General features: G+C 38.1%; 1 protein-coding gene across 1 annotated transcript; it reads right to left on the bottom strand.

Moving 5' to 3' along the window:
• Positions 1-5,269: 5,269 nt before the first annotated feature.
• LOC139711871 (transmembrane protein 120A-like) lies at positions 5,270-21,942 on the bottom strand. The gene is made up of 11 exons (XM_071623723.1): positions 21,810-21,942; positions 18,658-18,776; positions 18,158-18,274; positions 16,926-16,985; positions 15,889-15,984; positions 9,932-10,021; positions 9,413-9,540; positions 8,989-9,081; positions 8,339-8,403; positions 7,563-7,631; positions 5,270-6,798 (listed from the first exon to the last, which is right to left on the bottom strand). The coding sequence occupies exons 1-11, from the start codon at positions 21,879-21,881 to the stop codon at positions 6,667-6,669; spliced, it is 1,041 nt and encodes a 346-aa protein (XP_071479824.1). The 5' UTR covers positions 21,882-21,942; the 3' UTR covers positions 5,270-6,666.
• Between the last annotated feature and the right edge of the window lie 476 nt (positions 21,943-22,418).

Here is a 22,418-nt window from a genome sequence, read left to right as displayed (position 1 = left end):
ATTTGGGTATTTAAGGACTTTAACTTGACTTTGACCCATTCATAAGTTTATGCATTGAGTAATTTTCAAGCTATGGAGAAAAAGTGCAATTTCTGTATGGAAAAGTACATTGTTACCATTTTCATCTGGCCTTTGACCCTAAAATTCATAGGATAATCACTGTCAGGCAGAACATGCATGTAGCAAGTTTCAAGATAACTTGAGCCATGCACTTCCGAGATATGGAGGAAAAAGTTAGTTCAGCACTTTCCCTTGATCTTTGACCTTTTGACCTTTGAGGCAAACAAAAAAAAAAAGGAAAAAAAAAGAAAGTTTCCAGAGAATCTCTATCAGGTTATACATGCATACACCAAGTGTAAAAAAAAAAATAATTCTGCTGGCATTGCATAAATATGAGGGAAATAGTAAAATTTTGAAGTGTTGCCTTTGACCTTTGACCCCTGACCTTTGACCCCATGAACCCTAAATTCTCTAGATAATCACTGCCAGTCAGTACATGTGTATATACTATGTTCCATGAAGATACCTTGAACAATTTCCAAGGTATGGAGAAAAAAGTGAAATTTTAATATTTTATTTGACCTTTTGACCTCTGACCTTCAACCTCATGACCCCAAACTTTCATCAGAGAATCTTAATTGGGTAATACATGTATACACTACGTTTCAAGAAAATATCTTCCGGCATTGCATAGATATGGTGGAAATAGTGAAATTTTACGTATTTGACCTTGACCTTATGACCTTTGACCTTGAGCATGTGCACCCAAAAGTTGATAGGCACAATTTCACTTCCTAATACACATACATGCCAAGTTTCATTAGGATACCTCAAAAGGTTTTTTAGTTACGCTGTCCACAAAATTCATTACGGACGGACGGAAGGACGGACGGAAGGACGGACGGACAACCCGAAAACATAATGCCTCCGGCACCACTTCGTGGAGGAGGCATAAAAAATGAGTAAAAATTTTCATCAGTCTTTCACAGGTCAAATGCAAGCCCCCACACAAGGCAAATTGACCATGACGATCACCTGTACAACATATAGATACTTGACACATCTAGCTTTGAAATCTCACGTAAATTTACACTTCGTTCTTGCACTGAAATTATGCTGCACAACACACACACTACAATTTACTATTTCTAAAACTCACGTTCTTGATTAAACAGCAAAGTTTGCTGCTGGGCTGCCAGTCAAAAAATACATTTCAAAAATATGTTGCAATATTCACAACTTGCCCAGCTACAACTGCAAGTAAGGTATCTTGAAGGCACTAAACCTATTCCACGCACTGTACCGAACACATCAGCTACATCACCAGTCCTGCATACGCAAAATGACAAGTCACTCAGCTGCATGCATATCTGTGTCTTCTGAACATTTGTGCACAAGTGAGAGTAGGTATGTGCACATCTGTGTGAAGTAGGTGCATATGCAATAGATGTGTATGTGCATGTATGGGTAAACGTGTAATGTGTACGTGTGTGTGTGTGTAGGTGTGTATGTGCATTCTATTGTATATGTGTAATAGGACCACTGTGACTGAAAAATCTTGTAAAAAAAAGAATGTCTGAAATAAGTGCAAGTACAAGAACAAGGGTGTCCATGATTCGATAAACAAAGCAACCGCTGTGTTAGTCCTTGACGTTTACCTGTTCCTTACTCAAGACTTTAAACAAAACTTACATAGTTTTAAAGAGGCATTTGTAACATCTTTTTTTATGATAAATTATCAGAACATGATGTTGAAAATGACATGCCAATGAAGAAAAAACTAGAAATGTCGCTATGGCGACTGATGCCTCCACCATAATGCATGATTCTCCCAATAGGCGTATAGTACAATGTCTTCACAATGTGTGATCCATGACAGTTTCACATAACTGGCAAAATATTGAAATGACAGGTTTGTCAGAAATGTCTTGAACTGGGTTTGCTTTAATTTTCTAAGAGTGCAGGTACACATATTTTGGGAATTGAGAATTTTTACTTGAATTCTGACAGACCTTTTTATAAGTTTATGCATTGAGTAATTTCCAAGGTATGAAGAAAGAGTGTAATGATGGTACAAAATGGATTTTTTTTTTTTTTTTTTTTTTGGGGGGGGGGGGCATTGAAACCTGGCCTTTGACCCTTAACCTTTGACCTTTGACCTTCCGGCTGGAAATTTCCAGGAGAATCTCCATTAGGTAATGCATGTAATAAGTTTTGAAACTAATAATGCAAGCATTGCATATACTAGTATATGAGGGAAATAGTAAAATTTTGAGGAGTTGACCTTGACCTTTGACCCCTGACTATTGACCCATGACCCCTAAATTCCCTAGAAAATCCCTGCCACTCAGTACATGCGTATGTACCAAGTTCCACGAAGATACATTGAACCATTTGCGAGAAAAGTGATATTGCAACATTTTCACCTAACCTTTGACCTTTTGACCTTTGACCTTATGACATGAAACTCTCTCTGGAGAATCTTTACGCAGTAGTACACGTCCACACCAAGTTTCAAGAAAATACCTTTAGGCATTGCATAGATATGGGGGAAATTGCAACATTTGTAGCATTTGACCTTGACCTTTTGACCTTTGACCTCTTGCCAATGTCACTAAAATCATATTAACTAATTGTCCCATCATACATCATCCTTGGACCAAGTTTGGTGAAAGATGCTTCATCCAGTTTTGAGTTATCACGTAAACAGATAAATTTTAGGATTTGACCTTGATCTTTGACCTTTGACCTCTGTCCGATTTCACTGAAAAACTAATCAAGTAATTGTCTCATCATACATCATCCTCCAGCAAAGTTTGGTAATATTTACTCCATCCAGTCTTGAGTTATCGCGTAAACGGATACAATTTCATGATTTGACCTTGACCTTTGACCTTTGACCTTTAGCCGATTTCACCCAAAATCTAATCAAATAATTGCCCCATCATACCTCATACTTGGACCAAGTTTGGTAAAATTCCAGTAAATATTACTCAAGTTATCGCGTAAACGAAAGCGGACGGACAGACGTACGGACGTACGGACGTACAGACGTACGGACGTACGGACGTACGTACGGACGTACGGACGGACAACCCGAAAACATAATGCCTCCGGCACCACTTCGTGGCGGAGGCATAAAAAAGACAAATACAAGACAAATCGTTCAATGTCACATTATTTCTTATAGCATTGACAATGTTTCCAAACAGTGATGAACAAAGTATGCATTAGATCTTCTGAAAGTTAAAAATACAGCATGTACATAAGTCTCTGCCATTGATACAGAATAACCTATTAGCAAGTTGCACTAAGTGGGCTTCGGAAAATGGAATGAACTGCTTAATGAAAACACTAACAAAGCTGCTTGGCTGACATACCACATTGATCATTCTATCTGAACAAATAAGAACACTAGAAACAACATCACCCTAACTTGAAGGAATTGCCATTTCTGATCTCTCAAGTAAAAATGACAGCTGCAAGAGATCAATCACAGTGCTTGCTCTCTCAACAAAGAGACTGGAGCAAAATGTGCTCCCCCATATTCTATGGCAAAGAATGTGCTGTGATTATGCTTGTTATGTTCCCCCCCCCCCCCCCCCCCCCCCGAATATTGTTCTATTTCTTACCAAACATTTGGAATCGATGACGATAAAGCCTATGGCTAGTGTCTGTATCATTTTCCCCTTCACTTCTTGTCACTACTGTTGATGTTGTTATTGTAGCTGTTTTGTTGTAGGTGGTAATACAGCGAGTGACCTATCAAATTAGAGGGGGAAAATAGATGCAAATAGATGCGTAAGACGATCAAGACAGTTAGCAGAAAACAGGAACAGACTGTGTGTGTATTGCTATAAATGGTTCAGGTCCCATGAAAAACAAACAAACAGAAAACACACAAACTAACTAAGAAACAAACAAACAAACAAACAAACAGATCCCAGTTGAATCTTTCTGGGCTTCAGTGCACCGGTTACTTCCTATAAAAGTGGCATTTTTACTTTAAGTAGCAATGACCATCGCCATGGCAACAGATGTTAGTGCAAAGCTATTGTTACAGTAATGACTTCTATTGTGCAAGAAAATGTGAAAGAAAATATGCTATTTGGTAATAGTGATGCACTGCATTCATAATCACGTGATCAAAGACCTATACATGAAGGCAATACCCTGAAAATGATGAGTTTAGTTAAACGTTTAGACTATGTGTTTAGCCGAAAATGTTATCGCTTATTCTGATGTTTTAAGCAGTTTTGGCACAACTCTTTCCATACATATAATACTGATAATGATAATGATAATGACAATAATGATAAAGATAATACTTCTGACAATGATAATCATCATCATGATCTCACATTCAGTAATTCAGACATGAAATCATACAGATTTTGATTTGTCACTCTCCCCTTCAGTCCACTGAAAGACCTTATATCATTTTCCACGTATGTTTTGTATGTGCAAACATGTACGTGTATAAACCCCTTGTAAATTTGTGTGTCACAGTCAAACTATGATCTTGAAAAGCCTCAACAAAAGTGCTATGGCCGAAAAAAACTAACAAACAAAAATGTAATTCTTGCTTTGCTTTGCTGATATTCCAAATCATGAAGCCCTACTATGTGTACTTTATATTATTGTCATATCATTGTTTAATATTCAACAATAGTTTGGCAACCTAAAGTTTGCAACCAAATCTCAAATGTACAACTGCATACTTTGCCTCCTGCTTAAGTGTCTAAATATCGCTTTCTTTCTTTTTTTACACACAGGGATATTCATTCATTCTTGTAATTTTACAAGCTTTTTTGTTTTCATTCCTGTCAGTAAAAACAGACCAAATTGTGGAAGTGACCATCAACTGATTACTTTATTATGAATCATATGATTATTTTGATACTTTTATGACTCTGCACCATAACTGTATTCTTTGGTAGATTAGCATTATTACTACCATGATCATCATTATTGTCATCATCACTATCATTACTATGCCATAATCACTATTATCATTATCAACATGATATCATATCAAATGATGCATTATTCGTCATCGTTATCGTCACCACTATATTTGTCCTAATCTCTATTAAATGCAAGTTGCGTTTCAGTGACACATTTTACATGATGCAAATTCTTGCATTTGAAAGATTTAACGTTTCAAACTGTCATATCTTTTGTAGCACCACCAAAGAGTGGGATTACCACCGGCAAGCTAACGGGTTCAATTCAGCTTCCATTGGCAAGCTATCATGCATGCAAACTATATAGCACTAACACCAGATTCATTTAAAGGGGAATCAAACTCTGCATGGGTGGAGAGTTGCATTGAATGTTCACTTTTTAGTTCAGCGTTGCTCATCTCATCAATAATCCAGATTTATAAAATGAATTCTATTTGTGGAAAAATTAGTAGATACAGGCATGGACATTTCTCCACTTACAGCAGTTCATTAACTCTTGTCATTAGAGAAAGTGACTGCAAAACATGGGGTGTCATTGATGTTTTAAATTGTGATCCTATGGGGGTCAAATTGCCATGAAGCTCTTGGAAGAACCATCTACCCCTGCAGATGGATTCAAAGTTGTAATATTACCCTGTAATATATGAATGGAAAATCAATTTACACACTCTTTGGTCATTTTTAACTCCATTTCTTTCTTTCTTTTCATCACAGTGAAAGTAAATGTTGCAAACTGATGTCTAAATTAAAAATTATCGTCAACAGAATTTTGTATGCTTGATCTGGCATTCTTACATAAAGGTGATACACATGTATATTACTTGATTTGCTTAAAGTACATGTCGCAGAGCAGAAAGATATCTTGCGATATGTGCCCTGTGACTGGTACACATGAATGCAGTAGTGTTTATCTTGTGTAGAAAACCTGTTTAAAAATCCACTTAAAAGATTTCAAAATCTCCTTAGAAAATCATTGCACAGACAGTGGAGTAACATTCACTTAAAGGGACAAAGTGCCAAGCGCTAAACAGCAGCAGGATGGAGGCTTCCTACTATTTTCAGTGTAGCGATGCTTAACGCACTTACAAGCAATGAATGAAATCTAGTCTTTGACATTGCTGAATCTTAAGTGGCAAGGGATTCACTAGGTCACAGAGACTGGCTCAATCCACAAAATGATGTGATCATCGAATTTACAACCATGTGGATCACATTCCCGTCTCGTGATGTCATTGTGCTTATCTGGCAGAAATTAAATTACTGGCTTTAAAGTCCCTGCATGCTTTTTTCTTCCTTCCAGAGAGAGATGGCATTATTTGTTAATGGCTTTTCGACACACATAGACTTTACCGTATTTTCATGAATACACAGTGTGCTGCATGGAACTTTGTTTACATCTAAAAAAAAATAACGTGGGACAAAGAAATGGAAATTCATTACATTTCATTTCTTTTCTCTTTTTCTTTTTTCGAAATGAGAATAACAGCAATAGGAAGAATGAAACTGCCACTATCCATTATTATCATCTCTTCTATAAATCACCCTAACAAAACAAACAATGAACACACATACAAACAAGCATGAACCATACAAAAGCAGTAACGAGAAATGAAAACATACATCAAAAAGATGAACATAAATCCATGACTGAGAAACACCCGGACCCACACCACAACTCTCCCCGGCACAGGTCCCTCTATCACGAGCCCTTGTTCTTGACGCTGGCGCTGCTCCGCTGCTGCTTTGCCCGGAACTTGTTGACGATGACGCCTGAGGTGGTGATGCTGTTGCCGAGGAACAGGGAGAGGAAGATGGCACTGGAGACGGGAACCTGGGGGGGGGGGGGGAGGAGACAGATGAGGAGCAACAATATAGAGATGGAACTGATTGACAAATTGCCCTACATCGACGTAAATTCATGAATTTGAATATAGAGATGTACCGAAATTCCACTTTGAAATCTTTCGCTTAGGATGTCTTCTGGATACTTGACAGCTTGATAAAGATATACAACCAGCAAATTAGATACGAGACTAAAGTGGGTCCAGTGCTATTTGTACAAATACCAGCATATATTCTATCACCCTTGTGATAATAGTTATTAAGTCTGGTGAAAAATTGACCGTATCTTTTCAAGAAGAAGAAAATTTTGGTATTTGTCCCCAATTCAACAAAATTCAATTTATTCACTCGACTTGTCACTGACACAGTGTTTAAGGGTAATATTATTTCCCTTCTTTCCTGTGAGAGGAAAGTCAAGTGCTCTTTTATTATGCTAGAAAAATGAAGATATGTTGAATTCTCTTTATATTCTATTTATACCATTGTCCTGCTGTGATGTCACAAACTATTGTAGTCTCCTCATCCAGCAATGGTGGCATCAAAACTCTAACAATTTATAACATTTGCACCAATTGTCCGATTTTCCTCAAACTTCACCAATGTGTTCTACTAATGTCGCTGAAACATTCAATCCACAAATATGTTTGGGTATTAATCTCTTTGACATTCAATTACATGATTACATGCACATTCTTTTTCCTTTCAAAAAAAACAAACAAAAAACCAAGGGATACTTGTATGGCCTCTGCTTACCATCCATTCATTGCAGTCAGGATGCTTGGAGAGATGGTATAGTGTGTATGCGTTGTAAAACTGCCAGGTCTGTGGGGAGAAGGGGGTGGGGGATAATAGTATACACAGTGTAGTAAATGAACAAAACATTCACAGATTGTATCAAACTGTGGAATTCCATTCATTCTGGTAAGACACTTACAAGAGGACACTTGATGTGATTTGCTACATTGAGGTTCTTTGAAGGAGATGAGGACAAGTCAGACAACCAAAACACAAGAAACAAACATCTCCTTCTAAAAAGAATCAAGGCCACTTCATGGTTTTAAAAACAATAAAACAACTCTCTAAAAAAACATTAACTTTCTTTCAGACTAATACAAAATCAAACATCATTAGTGATGTGTACTATGCAAACTTCATAATATCAACAGCCAGAACAGTCCTTCATTCAAATTACTTACATCTGGCTCCTTTTAACTTTTTCTTAAAAAACCCATTCCATACTGAATTTTGAAATGCCCAAAGCCTTAATACGCAGGCCACCAGGTTCCTATGTGGAACAGGTTAAAGTTGTCAGCCTAATCAGCAGTATAAGGTAAAACTTTTAGCTCGACAGGTTTACACAACCTATGCATCACGACAGAGATACCATGTGATCTTATACATCCTAACACACACATATGCTGAGAATAGTGCTTCCAAATTCATGGTCTTAAAAAGCCATCCACAAGGAAGATTTAAACACACACGCCCACCACCATCTCTGACCTACTGGTAGATTTCCAAATACTCACGTATGCCACAAACAGGAAAGGCAGTAAGAAGGTCAGGCCTCTCCACATCCAATTTTGGAAACCCTCTGGAGAATCAAATGAAGGGATGAGCAGGTCAACAATTTGAATTGAAATGAAATCTTGAAACAAAATATCTAACTCAGACAAAATACACAGCCCAATTGCAATGGTCATATTTGGTTTAGTCTAGTTGGTCATTAGAAAACCCATTCAGTGCTTCTAGGAGACTAATGGCTATAAGATTCATTTCAAATTCATCTCTATCATTCATTCATCTCTAAAGACTAGTTTATAGGCAACAAGGAAAAATGCCATGACTAGGGGCAATACTAGTGGTACCAGCACACTTGATGAAGGGATTTCAGTAATGACAGTCCATGATCTTATCTAAAGGAGCCAAAAGTGGTGGTACATAAAGGTTGAGGGTAGGAGGTTGAGTAACATTCTAATACATCCCTTTAAACACCTCCCGTAAACATTTCCATACTTTAAACAAGAATATGTAAATTTCACAGCCCCTTTGCTAGCTCCTTGAGAACTATTACATACTTTACACTGAGAGCATGTATTAAATTCCAAAACCGAATTTTTAATTCCAATGCAGTGTATAGCTCGTGGCAGCCCTAGAGACTCTGCTGATGATGACTCACCCACTGTGATGTACATGTCGCTCTTTTCACCCAGGGCGCGTAACCTGTAGAGACAGCCACTCTGGTAGTAGTACTGGATAAGCTGTACCACACCTACAAAAGACAGACACGTTGTAGCGATGTCTCACTCATTAAGATTTGCACATGGGTTTTCATGTATCATTTCAAAGATAGTCAAGACTCTATTTCATCCAAGCAGATTTGAATGGAATATATTCATACACCGCATCAGTGGCGGATCCAGAGGGGAGCGCACAAGGCATGCGCCCCCTCTTTATTTTTTTTTTTGTAAAACAAAAGATATGTTTAGAGGTAGAATTTATTATTGGCTTATAGAGAGCAGATATTTCATGAGAGCAATCGTCGCACCAGCAAATGTCATGAAAGCGAATGGTATGCCATCTATAAGGATGGAAGAACTCACTGAGATAGAGAGAGAAGATCATGAACTGATTCCTGAACATCCGGTAGCTGACACTGTCTGGCCAGATGAGGAGAATGGCGGTCAGTAACACGCTGAGGTAGTGGTGGACCACCCACCAGCCTTTGATTCTGGATTTTGGAAAAGTAAAAACAGTTGAGAGAACAATGGAGAACACACTATTTTAGCTCTTAGAGACGTAAAGATACTTTGCACGTGAGGAGATGACCAATGACCAAGAATTTGAGTATTCATGTGAATTCATGACACTGAAAATCACAAACATCTCACTGGGAAAAAGTGTCAAAGATTACAGCATTGGACAAATTTCGGCATCAAACAACTGTTGTAAATTTTTCATGCTTGCTTCTAGCACTTTTTAATTAAGTGGCCACGCAACATCGGATAATTTTCGTCTAAGCTCCATGACAAATTGTCGTGAAAAGGTGAAAGTCCTTAAGGCACAAATTCAGTTGAGGGGGACAGAACTGGGATGTAATCAGACCATTTGGATCACACTACCTTGATCCATTATGGCGTAGAATAGATTCTCTCACGACCAGGGTGCAGTAGTACCAGACCAGCAAGAAATGATAGCAGGCATCACATATCCTGAATATGACAAGAGAGGATGAAATCGATATGCAGGTTGAACGATCTTTGCATGTACATTAAATGTCTATTTATTCATCTCTGTTGTGACCATTACAGCTCCAGATAAACAGGGGTGAAATGGTTTACACCTGGCTTTTGTTTGCACATTTTGTTTGTGTCTCTATTGTTGTGTCTAAACTGTGTTTCATTTAAACTGACTTGCACTTACACCGGCTTGCAGTTGTTTCACATACTATATGGAAAATTTACTTAATCTTTACTCTGAATCACAATTATTTTATAGCATCACATAACGTAAAATCATACAAATGGAAAACAAAAATTTCTACCAGTGAAGATACAAGGGGGAGGAATACATAGCGGGTGCACACATAGAGATACAAAATATACATGTAAAATGGTAATCAACAAATGTCTAAGACGTTTCTCACAGCTAGTCTAGATTTTATCTTTGGATGCGATATTTGCCATTTCTGAGTTGGCGAATACTAATGCATCACTGATCTACAACATTTTCTTGTATTACAGTAAATGGCATGATGTGATGAAATACTGTCGCAATTCAGTTCTACTCATGCAATTTCACTGCTTTTGCACAGTACTAAGAAGCTGCATTTCTACACTGGCTTCCTGATCCTACAGCCCACACATAGTCGCAATTACAATGTGTAATATTCTCTTACAAAGTATATACACAAACTATATGGCATATAGGACTTGTCTTAAAGATGAAATGGTACCAGTAATTCATTAGAATTGTTTCCCCATAACTTGCTAGTCAGGAGGTGATTTGAAGTGTAATTTTCACTCAAAACCAATACTCCCTGATTTGTAGAATGTTTGAGTTTACATTCTTTTTATACAATTGCATTCCATTTTTTCCAGATTCCAAAACTATACTCAAGCTTTTAGATTGTATTTCTGCTTGCTCCTAAGTTTCAGTAACCTCTCTTTCACAAATAAATGCAAGGGACATATCAAGTGCTTTGCTGGAAAACTCTGGGTTCAAAATCTGCCAGAACACTTGTCCACTGGTACATGTACATGTACAAGTATATCACATTTTGTATTGAAAGATGGCTATAAAGCCCCCGTTCCACTATCACGATTTGGACCCCGATCTGTCCCGATCTAGCAGATCGGGAGAGAGCGGCAAAAGCGTACGGGGATCGGAAGCATCGTAGCAGCAGCGTGTGGAGGTCGGGGTTGGAGCGGGCATTTTTTCAGATCGGGAAGAAATTTTGAACCGGTTCAAAATTTCTTCCCGATCTCCCCGATCAAAATTGGCAATTTTTTAATCGTACGGCAATCGGGGAGAGCGTAGTGACAGCGTAAACGCAGCGGGGAGAGCGTAGTGACGGCGTAAACGCAGCGGGATGAGCGTAACAAGGTCTTTCTGAGCGTAGTAACATCGGCACAAGAACGGGAAGTAATTTTAGCTGTATTTTTCGATGAAGAAGAAGAAGAAGAAGAGATGAAGAAAAAGAAGAGAAGAAAGCAGCGAAGCAGCTACCCAAAAGGCGAAGAAAGAGAGACTGCACGTGATGCTTAAAGAGGAGGAAGAGGACATCGCAGAATTTTGAAGAATATGAAGTCATCTACAACTGGAGGAAGACGGACTATAAAAGCAAGGACATCAAGAAAAAGCCTTGGAAAAATCAGCATGTCTTTGTTTATACAATGCATTGCTGCAAAAGAACCGTGAGTTGAGGAGCCTCTTCGAGGTCCACAGTAGGCCCTATATTTCTTCGGTTCTGCATGCTAATAAGTTGACTGACTGCAGACCGACAGTCGAATCGGGGTACATCGGGGCACATCGGGCACTTTTCAGCTCTCTGAACGGGGTAACAGCGTGATAAGATCGTATAGATCGTTCAGAGCGTAGATACAGTGTGCATCGATCGGATAACATCGGCAACATCGCAATGACAGCGTAGCTACATCGTTCTAAAGCGTACCGGCAGCGGCAGAGATCGTAATGTCTCATTCCCGATCATCGTAGTAAGAGCGTAGCAAGCACTTGGTAGTCGTAACTGCAGCGTACTTAGAGCGTTCTAACATCGTGCTGTGTCCAGATCGGCTCAGGTTTTACCCGATCCTTCCCGACCTGAGAAAATTTTCAAATCGTAGCGAGAACGGCATAGTGGAACGGGGGCTTAAAGCTCTACGGTATGTTTAATTTTACGGGTTACATTAATTCACTCGACTATACACACAGCACTAGCTTTTCTAAAACCGGATACATGTACTAACGCAATGCACACTTGCATCTAAAATCTTATGCTCGCCATGAAATAATAGCATTGCATAACTGAAAATAAAACCACTAAATAATACTGACGACAAATCACAAATAAAAATCACAGTACATACAAATCACTGCTATCTATCATCAGACACTTCTACATTGTTGTCATAATAGGAGGGTGAAAATGACACATTCTTTTTGGACAGAGCATCCACAAACACAAATTAGGCAGCAAACTCAGTCTGATCTTGCAAAACCCTGTGCAAACACTCTCATGAGCATATGATGTGAGCTTCCACCACTAGTTAGAATTGAATGAAAAATGTATACACACAAGCAGTAATGGTTTATTTTGGTGTGTGTGGGTGTGTGTGTGTGTGTGTGTGTGTGTGTGTGTGTGTGTGTGTGTGTATGTGGGAGGGGGGAGGGGAGGGGGAACTCTATGATCAACTGATTTTTTTTTTAATCTATTCATCATTATTTTTTTAATTATTTTATTTTATTCTATTTTATTTATTTTTATTTTTATTTTCTTTTGGTGTCAGAACAAGCATTCCCTGCCTGAAAATAGTTTCATGCTATTCCTCCAATAACTTCTTGCTTCCCGTGCAGGACATTTTTATAATGACCTCAAAATGAATTTCTATCGAAACCAACAATATTTTTATTCTCTTTGATTCTGAACTACATTGTACTAGCATTCAGTACACACTATACACACTGAGACCTTCCACAAGGATACCACTCTCTATGCTGACATTGCAATGTATAATGCACACCAGGTACAGTACTTCATACCAGCATGCAGACAAATCACAAACAAGCAAATGACAAAAAAAAACCACAATAAAATATGCAAAACAATCATTCAAATCAGGCCCTCCATTATCCCTTTAATACTAGATGCAAAGCATGCATATATCCACTACAGCAGTAACAACAGAATACTTGTGATATCAATACATGTATAATTGTGATGAGACACTAACAACCATCAATGTCATCATTAACAAACCAACATTACAAAAAAGGTAATATAACTGCTAACAAAGGCATAAATTTCCCTCATAATGGCCTACTACCCGTTGAGCAAACTGTAATTTCACATTCTTTTTAGCTCAGCGTTGTTTATGTTTTTCCCTTCATGTCTAATCTGTTGTTGTTGTTGTATGTTTCTCTTTCCACAGACTTTCCTTGCTCCCAAAACAAAAGGGTCATAGCTTACCTGACAATACGATTAGGCTTTACTGTGTTCACTTGGCTAGTTAATGGAAAGCGGATGGATGAAAGGAGCAGTCAATGAGAGCAGTTAAGTGTTAGGAATGGTTTTAAAGGCATGACTGGGGAAAGACCCATTCTTTTTAAAGGGATGGTACAGTTTTTGGTTTAGATGGGGCTGGAGGTTTCCAACTTTTTTATGTGTGTGTTTGTGGGATAATGACAAACCTCTTATGAAATACGAAAGAACATGTAATTCTTACAGGAATTCACAGTGTATTTGATGAAAATCGGTCTTGAAATGGCTGAGATATCCAAAAAAGCAATCCTAGTAAAATGTGACAGGCCACGACTTTTATTAGGATCTCTTTGTTTTACCTTGTTTTTGGATATCTCAGTAATTTCAAAACTGATTTTCATCAAATAAACTTTTGATTCCCCTTAGAATTATATGCTCTTTAACATTTCATAGAGTGGTTTCTAAATATCTCACAAAATGTTAAAAGCTGAATCCTCACCTCAACCAGTACTGTACAGTCCCTTTAATGAAAGCAGCATAAGAGAGAATATGAGCTTACAAGAGGATGCATATAGCATGCACACGTACTTATTTCACTTTTGTTGTCGATTTTTTTTTTCCAGGTCTCCCCTATCCCATTAAGTCTTTTGGTGTGGCACTGTAACTTCTCATTTTAATTCTTACTCTTCACTATTTGTATTCCTTTAAGCATAAAATATCTATATACTAGTATTTCATTTGAGCCCCATTTTGACCATGAAAATGCAATTGCTTGAATTTCTGGTTGCAGAATTAGGAAAACCTCAAAAATTGTTGCAGTCATACTTGATTACAATATTTAAATTGGCAATACATGTGATCATATAAGATAAAGTGAGTATTTTTATCTCATATTGGCAAGTTGTTCTTTTTTATAGTTTTTCTCTAAACTCTGTGCAGATTTGATAAATTCAACCAGTGCCGTCGTATCTCTCTCTAATGTAGGATACAAATGTAAATGCAGTAAAACTCGAGTTGCCAATGTAATGGAAAGATAATTTTTGCAAAAAAATTTCCCAAGGACTTGAGGAACTATACAATGGACATTATATGTGCATATGGTTCAGTGAGAGAGACAGAGAGACAAGACAAGAATGGAATAGTAAGTGAGACAGAAATATTGAAAATGTGACAATGACACAGGCTATTTTTTTGAAGTCTTTTTCCGTGATTACTGTAAAACATGATATTTTCGCGGCATGAAATTTTCGTGAATTGGAGCCGACGGCCTTTTCCTCGGCATGAAATTTTCACAAGTTGCCTCTAACATTCAATGCATATAGTGTAGACAAGAACTTTCGCATGCATTTTAATTTTGCGAATCTTGGCTCTCATGAAAATTCACGAAATTAAAATGCAAGCAAACATTCCTTGTTTTACAGTATATTTGCCTCTGCATATATAGCCTAACAGAGAAGGGGACAAGTAGTTATACAGTAAGAACAAAGATGATGGAAACCAAAATAGCAAGTCAGCCTGAAGGCTAATATAAGAATTGACAGAGTAAACATGACACAAAGAAAGGAGGAAGGCAGAAGATATACGTGTAGACTGCGCACGTGAGTACTCAGCATTTAAACACTTCAATCTGAGGTACATGTAGATACTTTTCAGGGTGAAGGCATGAGAAATATAGACGTGAGATACGGAGAAGTCAATGATAGAGGGAGAAACTAAGAATAGGGGGATTTTCATGTGTTAACGAGGACAAACAATAATATGCATATCCCGAAAGGAGGAAATAGAATACTAAGCAAAGAAATGCCAGGCATTTGAAATGTCACAGAAATGAAAAAACACAGCTGTTGCATTGTGGACAGTATGCACTTTTACTTGTTTGAAGTAAAAATTGACTTTAAAAAAAAGAATAAAAAAAACAATGCAGTGATGATCACAATTGTCCATCGTTGAAATTTGGGTATAAAGGAAATGCACGAAAAGACTGCGGATGGAAGGGACGCGAAGACAACAGTCCTTTGCATAAATAATCACGATTTATTAATACGTCTCGAGAAATTCAGTGATGCCGACTAATATGTAAAATACGAGGATTAATTCAGTGTCACCTCCTTCACAGTCAAATCTTATCCTCATAAAACTGATATACCTAGTAAGTTCTCTCGAGTTTCCAGAGTGTTGCTGCCCTGACATATAATTTATTTGAGCACTTTTTTTTTAATCAAAGGCATACATTTGACATGTTCTACTGAAGTCACTTATGATGTGAATAAGTGTGTCTACAAGTAACGTAAGAGCAGTTGGGTAAAATGATTAGTAAAAGGTGTGTTGGGATTCCCAACACACCTTGGGAAAGCCATGGTTAGAGGGATGGGTACAAACCTGTTCTTGATGAACAAGGTGTTGATAGTGGCACCAACAAGCATGATGATGGACAGATAGAGCTTGAAGCGCTCGTATTCCTCCTTGTACGCAAACCTGGGTGAATGTCAAAATGTCAAAATGATATTCATGCCCTCATATACCAATGATGCATGGACTTGAATGGATCAGGGGAAATTGGGTGCCTGAGTTTTATCTTGGAATGGTTTAAACCTACTTGGCTGTTTCATGTGGGGTTTTAGGCAGTTCGGACAGTTAGAAAGAGCATCAGTTGAATCACGATATATGCCTACAGTACATAAAATGTGTTTTCAAAATGCCCACATGAAAGAGCTAAAATGGCAAAAACTAACCAGTTATTATTTCCATCATGTATCTGAAAACATTAAGTCATGGATTCAGTGTACAAATTCTACTGGAGAAATTTATCAAAAAATGGCCATGCATTAATCTACAAGAAGAAATTTACGAACATATGGTCATACACAATTTCACTAGAAGAATCTTTGGTATACCAGATGGGAGAAGCAAATAATGTAAAAGAATGTGCACACTTAGTTATAGTCAGTAAAATTTCTCTTTCAGGGAAATCATCCAATCAGATTCCAGAGATTTCATATGAAATGGCATATTAAAAAATATCGATTGGATCTATTCAATTGTGTGTTAAACATGGCTATCTAATTTACTGTTACAGCGAAAGAGGCTTGGATGGCAGGAAAATATAACTTGAAACTGTATTGTAATTCCAAATCTGAAGACATCAAAAACTGGTATTAATTTATTTAAATGCACAAAGATATCTTTTGTCTGCCCTCTTGCACTTGTTAAAATTTAGTAAAAATTAATATGATTAAAACCACAGGGTTGAAATCACACTTTCAACTTCAAATATCAAGGATCAACATACCATTGTGTGTCAATTATTACCGTACAAACCGTACAAGGTAATCAACTGAAAGTTTATAGAGACCATCGGAGTAGAAAGTTTCAAGAAAAATATGAACAAAGGTTTAGAGACTGGAGATACACATTACCTGTCGGTTTTATTCAGAATGGAGACACTTATCGGTCCCATGATGGTGTTCAACAAGAAGCTGAGTGAAAAGAACAAAATGAAGTCTTTTTAAATGACAGTAAACACTCCAAACAATTTCTATTGCATGATGCTGAAATTATGACAAACATGCAAAGAATATAAGAAATATCTGAACTCCACAATAGGCATCGTGCAAAAGGAACTGATCTTCCTTACTCTACATCTTTTATATTGCCATTATGTCATTTATGTCAGTTACAATAATTTCAGTTGTCATGGCTACAATTCAAATGTTGACAATTAATTGGCACTGTCTACATAGGACTCGGGTGAAATAGCTAAAGAGTACTTACGAGGTCTTGCATTTATACGGATTCGAAACTCAGTGATTATAGAACCAAGGAGGTTCGAGAAATGGAGTCACAAAGTCTTATTCGCTTTGATCCCATGCTCGAAGCCGCCACTCAAAAATATTTGAAGTATGTGTCAAACTGGATCTGCCGCTCAGATGCGAAGACAATTGACTCGTGTCTCATTGCATAATCACCAGCCACTTTCCAAGGAAGATAATTATGTCTTTGTGATGGTAATTACTTTTCGCTATCCCTACTTACAAACGATGGGCGGTAGACAATGGTAAAGGCATGGGGGTGTGCGAATAGAAATTGCTCAAATATTGCTGAAATACAAATTTGTAGATATCAAAATTACTCGACTGTACGTGTCTGTACGCTAATCTGACATATTAATTTATAAAGAACTATACTTGAAGATGATACCATATTAGTTTCATTTGGCGGAAATAAGGAGAAAAGTGATAAAACCAGCTTTCCATGAGGGTAAAATTTCAAACACTTTCACAAAATAAGCTCAGATTTACACTTTTGCACATATTTTCGAACGGAATTGACTTTTGTTTTATATGCTTTATCATTAGGTGAAATTTCATTGCATTTGATATATAAACGAGCAGCATATACCCGATATTATGTTAGCATTAAAAATGAATCTTCAGATTGCTCAGAAAGATGGCGGCTTCAAGCATTGAACATCAAAGGCACAAATGCACCTGTGGAATTCTTTTGTCCATCCATAGAAAACTGACAGCTGATTGAATAATTATAGTCAGTTGTAACTCCATCTCTCAAACCTCCTTGATAGAACTATGTATCACATTGAAAAGAGTATTTCTGCTTCAAATTTCTTCTTCTTCTTCTGCACTGCCCTCACCTGTTCGACCTTGGGAGAGTGTCATACACCTCCCCACAAGTCTTCTTCCTCTCATCGATAAGTTTCTTCAGCTCATTGCTCTTGGCCTTTTCCTCTCCAGATAGCTTGCTTCCTTCCCTGAGGATATACAGACACACAACAGATGGGGATTCTCAGTTTCATAATCGCAAAGGTTGATTGCAACCTGAATGGATATTCTGACAAAATTGTTATTTCATATGTTCAAATCTATTGCACTGGGTCTCACTCTTATCTCTGCACTGGTTTACAAAATTGTTCAAACTGTATGAACCACATTTACATATGAAGTCAGTCTTGATAAGCCTGCTATGTCTATCAATGCCTTTGGGATAACATATATAGATGTATGCTGAATCAAAGAAGAAATTGATGAGCTCTTCCTCATGTTAGTGCGGGTGCGGGGGAGGGATGATACACTTATAATTTTCATAAAGCATATCACAGGTGAAAGTTTCATTAGCTTTCTACTTTATCTATACCTTTGTAAGTCTTCTGCAATCTGCTTGTACTTCTTCTTCTGGTGCCCAACCATAGCTGTGCATTTCCTCTGCATGGTTCGTACTTCTTCCAACTTCTCCTTGTACTTCTTATGGAGTTCCTACAAGAAAAGATGCAAAAAACAGAAAGTTGAAAGGCACTTTATGTATGTGACTGAACAGACACAACAATACAGTATGAACAGAGTGCAGTCTTCTTCGGACAATCAGAACTGTGCTTTATTATCTTAAACAACTGTTTGTTATCAACATTTTGCAGTCTAAGAATACTTTTACATATATGGATACATCAAACGGTACTGTACATGTACAATATGGTGTGTGACATATACACCAAGTGTGAGACTATAGTGACCACCTGTCTATAAAGGTCATTCTTTCATCTTCCATGAGTGGCCAATTTAGACAGGTTTGATTGTGAACATGATGATCTTAAAGGTTATGTTTTTGTTTTGTCTCTGAATACCGTCTGATAAAATTGACGTTTGAGTTTCTTTTCTTAAAGGAATCTCAATGAAAGTCAGTTAGATACACTCAATCACACACACACACATGCACACACACACACACACACAAGAGTAAAAATTGTGACAAAGTTTTAAAGATCCTAATGACTACATGACAGAATGTGACAATTCCGAGAATACACTAACCCTGCCTTCCATACATGTACCTTCAACACATGGTACAGTAAATTCTGACTAATTCTGACTGGTGTGTTTAAATTTTGAATCAAGATTTTCACAACTTCAAAAAAGATATATGCACAAATCATACACTACAAGTTGGTGCAGAGTGCAAAGTCTTTTAGTTTCAGAAGCTGAAGGGAGGGTGCTGTGCCAATCTTCAATGTACACATGTCCATATTTGTAAGGTGGTGAAGGGGAGGGGTTCCACTGAGCATGCAACCACTGAGCATGCAAACAAAATAATATAACTGGTCATGATCACTACTGTACCAGTATACACATGACTGGCCAACCCCCCCTTTTTTTTTGAATGAAAAAGTCTTGTTTCTATGATATCTAGCATTCTTGGCAACCACTCAAGTTAATACTGACAGGTCAATCATGTATATCACTGCCACTATCGCGATACAGAGATTTAGATGCTTCTACAGCGGTAAACTTAATTGTGTAAAAAGCATACGTGTAAAGCATTAGAAAGAAAAAAAATCCATTGGTCCAGAGGAGTTTTATACCATTTTTTACTTTCATGGTCCTCCTCCTCCTAGGAGTCCTACTTAGGTAGGGGATTTTGTGAAGCCAGACAAAGCATAGCCTGTACGTACAAGTACGCTCCGGAGTATATAGCCCTGATGATAAAATACAGACTGCTCTTTCAGTCAGGTAAAGCATGTGAAGTACAAATGTAGGAGGGGTATGTCATGACAGCAAATGATTACTGTACTGATACTAGATCCTCTAGTAGAGTAAGAACCCCAATTTTCGGACGGCCTCCAATATCCGGACACTTAACACTTATCACAAGGCAGCAAAGTCGACTGTCACAGCACAAGCATATCACATCGTTTCACATACTAGCAAACTCGTTCACCACACGAAAATGCCCGAGTCACCTCCAAAAATCCATCTAAAATCCCAAATTTTGCAGTCAAAATCGCGGAATCGCCGCGACTTTTCCAAAGCGTGGACAAATTAGGGCCCGTGTTAAGAACCGGGGTCGCCGAAAAAGCGCTAAAAATTGAAAATTACGCCATTTGGTTGCGAGATTTTTCGCTTTATCCTCAAAAACACAAAAGAAAAACAAAATCTCCGTACGTGCCGATGCAGTGAATGAATGTACAGGGGCTGAATGCAAATGCAGAGTCCCCAAAATTCGGACACGAACGGGCGCCGCAACATCCCCAATGCAACCTTGCGTCAACAAGGTATGGCGCGCGCGGATTTTTCAGCGGCCTTGTACGTATGCCTACTGACATTGCACGCGTGTCCGGATTTTGGAGACGCTGTCCGAATTTTGGGGAATTGACAAGGTGATAATATTTGGGCATTTTGTGAAATTTTCTGATCGGTTTAACAAAATCAATATTGGGAAAAATTAGTTTGATAAATGTAACAAACATTATCATAGATTTCATTTTGTGGAAAATTATTTGAGTTGAATAAATATTGCAAAAAAGCTTAAGTGTCCGAAAATTGGGGCCTTTACTCTAATTGTTAGCCCGACAAGACACCGTGCAAAGCATGGCGTTTCCGTACGCCAGCATGGTGACACTTGTGTACAGCGACAGGGCTGTGCATACTGATTCTATAGTTAAGTGATAAATTAGTTAATTTAAGTGTAGATACTGGTGAGTGATACTGATATACTGCAGACCCTTCTAGATGATAGACCCCTGTTAAAGCACAGGACACAATTTGGCAACCGACCCACTCAAACCCGTGTTTGTAGTGTGATGTGTGTGAGACATTTGTAGACCCCAACACCTTTATATATTGTCGAATTATCTGACTAGTGAATGTGAGTGAAGAGAATGGGCTACCCAGTAACTTTATTGAGTATACAACCAAAATGACTTGATCATGATGTCTCGATTCTATTTCTAAATAGTATTCATGGTACACAATTGGTATATGAAATGCGGCATACCGGGCAGGGTTTTTTAGGTCTCAGGATAACCCCGGGGCGCTCCTTCTATCACTAATTCACACAGCACAGGTCAATAGAGTCTACTGTCAGTGTCACTAGTGTAGTGACAGTACTGACACTGACTGAGTTAAGGGAGTACTGCTAAGGACGACATAGACACAAACATAATAATACTAATAGAATCATCGTCATTAGGACATGCAATTACATGATTATAGCATCACCCCGACCCAACCTTTCCTGAGGTATAGTTGTAGACAATCTAAATTGATTTTTACTGTTCAAGCATGCACACTGCACATGACGACATGGCTCGCGTTCTTCAGCTTCAATCGCCTGATCACGCAAGCCCGTAGTGGCCGTGCGCCCGAGCCGCAACTCACGCAGCCGCTCAGCCAGTCATGCCAGAGAGGCCGGTCGTAGACTTCCACCGCACCGGTAAGAAGAACCGGCGGTGTGGGCCGTGCAAAAGACATTCAAATAGTCGTCTTAAATTGTACTAGTATGCGAAATCAACTTACTCTCATGTCATTATATTCCTTTGCTAAGTCATCTAGCTCTTCGGCAAACGTAGGAAGATTGGTGTCCGCCATCCTGAAAATAAGGGATGATGCAACTTTCCTTCAGATTCTTCGTCAGCGCAGCGTATGTGTGAGAAGGTTCTTTCTGCTACTGGTATTCGCAATTGGCTAGTAGTTGCAATTACGTATGCTACCGGCCGGATACCCAGCGTAGGATCGATCGTACTGTGTCCATGCAATGCACACTATAGCTTTCCGTACTAGTTATACGAGTATCAGTGACTGTGCCGATCACACAAAACAGCTGTGTGTTCAGCTGCAATCTAATCTAAATCCATTGTATATTTTCACAAATTACATTTGATTATACATATAACATGTCAATAATTTTGATCACTATATGAATTTCAATTATTTATTGCTGCGGTACGTTTTTCAAAGTTTTGGGACACATGTTTGCAACTATTTGCAAAAAAGGTAAGCTCGGCAACATAGGAAATTTATCCAATAGTTTATGAGCTCAGATCAGCCTGATCTCATATGATGCTTGCGCGCACAGCTGAAAAAGTTATTCATAGACCCACTCAACCGAACACACCATAAACAATA

This window comes from Diadema antillarum, unplaced genomic scaffold (assembly GCF_040938485.1).
Source record: "Diadema antillarum isolate AM-2024a unplaced genomic scaffold, OU_Dant_1.0 scf00000040, whole genome shotgun sequence".
Classification (NCBI taxonomy): domain Eukaryota; kingdom Metazoa; phylum Echinodermata; class Echinoidea; order Diadematoida; family Diadematidae; genus Diadema; species Diadema antillarum.
Note: the sequence above shows the minus strand (reverse complement) of the source record. Positions and strands in the feature narration are given on the sequence as shown.